Source organism: Strigops habroptila, chromosome 2 (genome assembly GCF_004027225.2).
Source record: "Strigops habroptila isolate Jane chromosome 2, bStrHab1.2.pri, whole genome shotgun sequence".
In the NCBI taxonomy this organism is placed as follows: Eukaryota; Metazoa; Chordata; class Aves; order Psittaciformes; family Psittacidae; genus Strigops; species Strigops habroptila.
Window position 1 is genome coordinate 2918860 of NC_044278.2, and position 7332 is coordinate 2926191.

At 44.9% G+C, this 7332-nt stretch overlaps 1 protein-coding gene across 2 annotated transcripts; it reads left to right on the forward strand.

Moving 5' to 3' along the window:
* The first annotated feature begins 777 nt into the window (after window positions 1–777).
* Window positions 778–6738, forward strand: CREG1 (cellular repressor of E1A stimulated genes 1). Of its 2 annotated transcripts, XM_030471792.1 has the most exons (4): window positions 778–1149; window positions 3450–3569; window positions 4418–4602; window positions 5149–6738. In XM_030471792.1, coding segments are annotated over exons 1-4 (588 nt in total). In that variant the 5' UTR covers window positions 778–867; the 3' UTR covers window positions 5150–6738. The 2 variants fall into 2 exon arrangements, with proteins under 2 accessions (XP_030327652.1, XP_030327653.1); XM_030471793.1 differs by having other exon boundaries at window positions 839–1149; window positions 4418–6738.
* The last annotated feature ends 594 nt before the right edge of the window (window positions 6739–7332 follow it).

Genomic DNA, 7332 nt, shown 5'->3' on the forward strand with positions numbered 1-7332 from the left:
AACTGGCAACACCTGAGCCGTGTCCAGCGGGAAACGATCCCGCGAGCTTTTATGTCCCAAACCAGCTCCATCCGGACCCTGCTTGATCGGTAAAGGACGACACTCGCCTCGAGGAAGGCTGAGCCACAGGCGCTTGTGGTGACACAGAACCAGCCTCTGAGACTGACTTAGTGCCAAGGGCGGCGCGCCCGATGGTTCCATAGCCCGGCCAGACCAACGGGGGGCGATGCCAGGGAGCAGCCGCTGCTGGGCACCGCGCTGCCACCATGGCCCACATCGGCTGGGTCACGCACACCCTGCGACACAGGCGGGCTCCGAGCGAGTGGGTGCCGGCGGGCGGGCACAGCCACCCCGCGGCACCGGGACCGGGACCGGCACCGGGACCGGGACCGGGACCGGGACCGGGACCGGGACCGGCTCTCCCCGCCCGGCGCCGACCGCGTCCCCCCAGCGCCCCCCTCAGCCCACCGGCCGTCCGCATCGGCCACACGCGCCGCGGAACATGATTGGCGGAGACCTGCGAAGAGGCCTTTCATTGGCTGCTGGGCTGCCACTGGCTCCGCCCTTTCCCCTCCCTCCGGCGAGGCGGCGCTGTCCGAGCTGTTTACAACCGAGTGCGGCTGCGGGGATTGTCCCGCCCCCCCGCAGCTCTCATTGGCTGACACGGGCGAGTCCATTGGCTGACAGCCAACAGGCTGATCTCCCACTCGCACGGCTGTCCCCTGCGCGCCGTCATTGGTGCAGGCGGGCGGGAGGGTTTGTTCCGATTGGCGGAGTGCCGAGGGGCCCGCCCCCCGCGCGGGGCAGGGCGGAGGGGCGGTGTGTGGCCGCGCAGGGCAGTGGGTGGCGGCGGGCGGTCGGAGCGGGATGGAGGAGCGGTGGTTCCCCGGCGCTGTGGCGTTGCTGCTCCTGCTGCTGGCGGCCGGCGGGGCCATCCCGCCGCCGGAGGATGCGGCGCGCATGGCGCGCTTCGTGCTGCACAACTGCGACTGGGGCGCGCTGGCCACGCTCTCCGCGCAGGAGGGGCTGCGCGGCCACCCCTTCGCCAACATCTTCTCCCTGAGCGACGGGCCCCCCGGGCCGCTCAGCGGCAGCGGCGTCCCCTACCTCTACCTGACCGACATGGAGATCTCCGTGCAGGACCTGGAGGTAAGCGGGAGCGTCCCTGCAGAATCGGGTCTGACCTAGTGTGTGCAGGCCCCAGGTGTAAATAGTGACCCCAGTAAAGGAGACTTAAAGCCGACAAGCGTGCAGGTTGCAGATGCAGTGTAGCAAATGGTGGTTGGAATTTCTTTTTAGGAGTCAGGGTTTACGCCAGCGTTTCCCGAAGGCAATGTGATGGTGCTGCTGGCTGCCCGTTCCATGGATGTCACCTCATTTTTGAGCCCTGGGGGCAATTATTAGCCCTACAGCATCTGAACATGGGCGGTGCTGCCTGTGTTGACGCTCAGTAGTCATAAAATCATCATAGAAACATAAAATGGTTTGGGTTGGAAGGGACCTTAAAAGCTCGTCCAGCTCCAACCCCGTGCCACGGGCAGGGACACCTTCCACTAGAGCAGGTTGCTCCAAGCCCCTGTGTCCAACCTGGCCTTGAACACTGCCAGGGATGGGGCAGCCACAGCTTCTCTGGGCACCCTGTGCCAGCGCCTCAGCACCCTCACAGGGAAGAGCTTCTGCCTAATGTCCAATTGAAATGTCCCCTCTGTCAGTTTAGAGGAAGGGACTGAAGTTTCCAGGACCACTGAGCAGTGGAATGAGGGGCCACAGAGTATTTAAACGGAGAATGTCACAAAAAATATCAAAACAACTTGAAGTTGGCAGTGTGGGACTTGAGTGAAGAGGGCTCCTATACGGGCTATTGAAGGAATAGTAATTAGGTCTCTGGAGCAGATTACAAAGGCAAGCGCATGGTGGGAGGTGTGCTGAGGCTCTGAGTGTAATTTGCCTTATGTCAGATCTGTCACTTGGCTGAAGGTGAGAGAGTTGGCTGCAGAGTTAGGGAAATAGCGATTGTGTGTGTCCTTTGGTGGATTTTTTGTTTTATTGTTGTTCCAGTAACTATTACAGCGTTAGTGAAATAAGCAAACACAAAAATAATGGAAAATTTTCAAACTTTGTTTTACTGTAAACCTTGTTGCCTCTTCACTGTCAGGTTTTAGTTTGTTACATTAAAATAGTTTAATTATGCATCTAAGTGCTGTAGAAAGCCTAACTTATCTTGTGTGTGTGTTCTTCTCTATCCCAGAATAACATAAAAATCACGGTATAAACTACTAACGAACATTTTCCTGTGGAAGGCTCTTCAACAGGCCCTTGTTCTGCTGTTAGAGGGCAGAAACACTTGATTGTGACAGTCACGTGTGAGGGAGATGGTGCTGAATAATCATGAGTCAGCTGTTTTGTAGTTAAGCAACTTCCTATCTGTCAGCCGGTTGCTCCCGTGCCATCGGTTCAGCGGTGCTCTGCCTAGTGCTCAAGTGACTTTTTGGATGGTGTGGGGTTTTTTTGAGATGAGCTTTTTTAAGGAAACCTCTCAAAGCACATGCACTTTCTTTGCTGGGAAATTTGTATATGACATTCTGCAGTAGGCAGTTCTGTTTTGCACGACTACTTGTCAAGCTGTGTTCACCAAATCAGTTTTCCTAGATCAATCAGGTACAGATTATTTAATTCTTCAAATCAGGTATCTTAAATACCCAGGATTTTTTAAACCTACCTTTAACAGTTCACTTTAAACTTCAAAAGAACTTCAAAAGAACTTCAAAAGAGCTTCAAAAGAGCTTCAAAAGGCAGCAGAGAGGCTTGTTTTGATAGGGGTGTTTGTATGTTTGTTTTTGTTTTAACTAATTTTATCAACAGTTGTGAAACTCAGTTACCTTTTTAGTACCCCTTTATCCTTCTACTAGGATTATCTTGATGAAGTTCACTGTATGTGCTTGTGTTCTGTGCTGTGTGTATGTAAATTGGAATATATCATAGAATCCCAGACTCGTTCGGGTTGGAAGGGACCTTAAAGCCCAGCCAGTTCCAACCCCCTGCCACAGGCAGGGACATCTTCCACTAGAGCAGGTTGCTCCAAGCCCCTGTGTCCAACCTGGCCTTGAACACTGCCAGGGATGGGGCAGCCACAGCTTCTCTGGGCAATGTCATCATTTGAATGTGAAATATCTAGACTGTATATTGAATTCAGAGTTTTAAGGAGTGCTGTTTTGTGAGGTTTGTATTTTATACTAACAAACTTAAGCACACTTCTAAACTGGGCTTTCTTTCACATTCGAAGCTCAGCTAAGTAAGGCCTTCATATGTAGTGAGGAAAAGATGACAACAGCTTTGTTCTTTTTACCAGTAATATTGAACTTAATAAAGTACAAAATGCTGAAAATATGATGGTTATGACATTTTTCTTGCAAAAGTATGTAAACCTTATTTTACTGCTTGCATTTCAGATCAATTCAAATGCCTCCTTAACTGTGTCTTTGGCACAGACTCCTTACTGCAAGAAGCACAGATATGATCCCCAGAATCCCCTCTGTGCCCACATCATCTTCAGTGGGAATGTCATAAAGGTAAGTAGCTGAAAGTTGACACTGGATAACATTATGTGCAAGAAATAGTATTGTTTAGTGGATGGAGAAGAGAAAGGTTGGAATTTCTGTGTGAAAATATATGAAGAGATGTTACGTGCCACGATACCGGAAGGCTACTCATAGTTGGTGTGAGGAAAATGAAGTTACCACTTGATATTTGCAGGAGCTCTGGTGTTTTCACACCTCAGATATTTGTACCTTACACTCCAGTAATCCTTTAATTGCTTTCATGAGTTCCTCATCAATAACAGGGATGTTTATTTCAATTAGTTCCTGTTGTAGCATACCCAGAGCTCTAAGTTGTTGATTTATTTAACCCTTTAAACATTCGCGCATTGTATATTAAGTGCCACCACACAATTCAGCTGCCCTTCTCTGTGGATTCTGTTGTATCACCCTATTTGTGTTGCGTGTATGCATGTGTTTGCACATGTCTGAACATGGTTGGGTCTGTGTGTGTCTGAGCAGGTGCGTAGCAGGTAAAATTACACCCAAAACATTGCACTGTAATAATTCAGCAAGTATCCACACTTCTCTGTTTTGTGATTTGTTGAAAGATTTATTCTTATGTTGATGAAGTACTGCCTTGCTCATGCTTACTTTAAAAGCACCCTTTTGATTTAATATTAAAACCTTGGAGTTTTTGTCTGTGTCATACAGTTGTGTGCCCCACTGAATATGAAAGGACTCTGCCACAGTAGTGGATCCTTTGGGACAAGACATGGCTGAACTGAAAAGAGCACCTTACAGTCAGCAGTGGTTTCTTAGCTAAAATTTGTCTTCACATGACTGTATCTTACTGTAATATTTTGCTGGTTATCTTTTAGGTGAATGATTCAGAAGCGGGCTTAGCAAAAAAAGCATTATTCAGTCGCCACCCTGAGATGGAAAGTTGGCCTAAGGATCACAATTGGTTCTTTGCCAAATTCAACATCACCCATATTTGGGTCCTGGACTACTTTGGTGGATTGAAAATTGTGACACCAGAAGAATACTACAATGTCAAGCCTTAGTAAGTACTGAGGTTTCACATACTAAATCTCATCATATTTGGAACCCGTAGAACTTCTGCATATTAAGTTTGTATTGCGTGTCTCTGTTTTTTATACACATTCATGTATTTTCCCTAACTAGTCTACTGGATGCAGTGCCTGAAATTGTAAGATACGTTTGAATAAGGGATCAACCTACTTAAAAATATCAAGTATAGTATCTAAAGAACTATCTGTGGCTAACTTCACTTGTACCTTGGCTTAAAAAATAGAGTTTCTTGGGAGGAAGGACTCTATAGAGTGGGCGCAGTCATTGTCCCCTTTTTGAGTTAATTGCAAGACAGATGATGTTTTGGTAAAAGTAGTGAGATATGATGCTGTATTAATGGGATTGCAGCAATGTTGCTTAATGCTTTTTAAAAAATGCTTTTGAGTCTATCATTACGATGTTCAGGTATAGAGAAATGGTGTTTTATTGTCTACATAAAAATAAGTCTGGAAAACTTTCAAATACATTTTAGCACAGTCAAGACTTACACATTTGATTTCACTCTTACTCCTTGTAGGTGGAAGAAGATCCTCGCTGATGCTGATACACAGATGAATTACTTGAGTTGTTTCATGAAAGATTTATTTTTTAATATGTGTTGTAGAGCTGAATTAATCATGCAAAAAAATCAAACACTTTGCATTGTTAATGAGCTTGTATAACCCTTCTGAAGTAATGTGAATTCTCACTAACTAGCACAGCTTGAATCATGTCACACTCAGAAACCTTTGTGCATAAGTCATAACTAGATCTTATTCACTGGACATGATTCTGGAAAGATATCTGTCTGACAGTCTGCATTCAGAAATGCTGTGTTTACTGGAAAATAAAGGATTAGTCCAGTTCTAAACCTTCCAGTGCCTTAGTTAAAGAACAGTGGTTTGTGAGTATTTCCAATTTTGTTTTATTTTTAATACCAGTTTAGTTTAGATCTTTATGGCAAAGTACTACAGGATGGCTCAGCTGACTGTGGAATGGAAAGCGTTGCTTGTATGACGATGGCAAATGATATGCTGAGTTCCCAAATTGTGTTAAGAATTTTCTTTGCACACTAATACATGCACTTGTTTGAGCCATTGTTCTATTTGTTACCTATATTGAGTGTGCTGTAGAATACAACTTGTGTTTATACGAACTATGTGTATAGCTCAGGATTAAGTTCTTGGTAACACTTAGTTGGCAGTGGTTATGGGCCCTGACTCTTTAAAAGAAGCAGGGTATGGTAATACCTAAAGTATCTGTCTTTAGCGTAAGGAGTGTAGTGGCTTGTAAGTTAAAGAAGAATGTTGTAAAGGGTAGATGTTTTCTGATTATAATTCTGAAATCTTCAGCTGTGGTAGTCTGATCAAATAGCAACATATCAGCTTTTATTACCCTCAGCAGTAGCAATGAGCAGAGTTTTGGCTTTGAAGGCTTACACAGTAATTTTGGGTTAGTAACCCAGAAGTGAGAAGAAAGCAATACAGTATGATAGAGATGATTCATGACTTGTAGACAATGAAAATGAAAGGTGTGCGTAATTAATTCTGTGTTAAAATAAGCCCCACACAACCACAAAAAGAAATAACACCTTTTTGCCTCCTCTCTCATCTACCACATGCTAGGTTCACAAATACCCAAAAGTGATTATGAAAACTGTTGATTTTACAATGAGCAAATATTACCTAGTTGTCAGAGTAAAGAATGTGAGAACTTAGACTCCTTAGAGGCAAATCAATGTATGGAACAGTGGAATTCATCATATCAAATCATCCCTACAGCTTAATGTGGTTATTATATTGCTGCTTGCTGGAATGATTTGTGAAAGTATTTTTGGTGTAATGTATTATGTTTTCCTTCTCTGCAAGGAGAAAAAAGGTACTTGTTACTGCTATTTGAAACTTACAATATGGAAACAATTTATATTGAACAGATAACACTGCCATTAAATATGAAATTAGAAAATAGTTTTATATAAAGCATAACAATTGTGGAAACTCAAGTGATCCTCTGGTATGGGCTCAGCTCTTACCATGGGGGCACCTGGATGCCTTACATGTCACTCTGCAACTTCTGATGCGTGAGATTGATGCTGTGCTTTTATTAAAATTAAAGTATTTTTTGACAAGTGGTGTTGCGTGTTACTTATTACATGTTCAAGAATATTTGCCTCCCTCATGCTCTCTTTCACCTGAGCACACTTTCTTCAGAGTTCTTGCTTTAGTGTTGCTCTGGAGTCTTTCATGCTTACTAGAATAAATGGTGAAACACCCCTATTATACCCGGCTTTCCCTCCTTGAGTGGTATGAGCACTTCCATGCTTCACTTTTTTTTTCTGCATCTAATATTGCATCTAATATTGCATCTAATAGTCTGCATCTAATAAAATAACAACAATGGAGTTTGTGAAAATGAATACAAGGAAGCCTTATTTGATTATTTCTTCTGGCTAGGGCTTCTGCATTTCTAAATGGCTGTATCATTGGCAGGCAGGAGTTCATCCATCCCCAGGAAAGCAGGGCTCCATCATACGTTAACAGTTACTTGGGAAGACAAACACCATCACTCTGAACATAGCCCCCCTTCCTTCTTCTTCCCCTAGCTTTATATGCTGAGCATGATGCCATATGGTCTGGAATATCCCTTTGGTCAGTTGGGGTCAGCTTTCCCGGCTATGTCCCCTTCAAACTCCTCGTGCACACCCAGCCGGCTCACTGGGAGG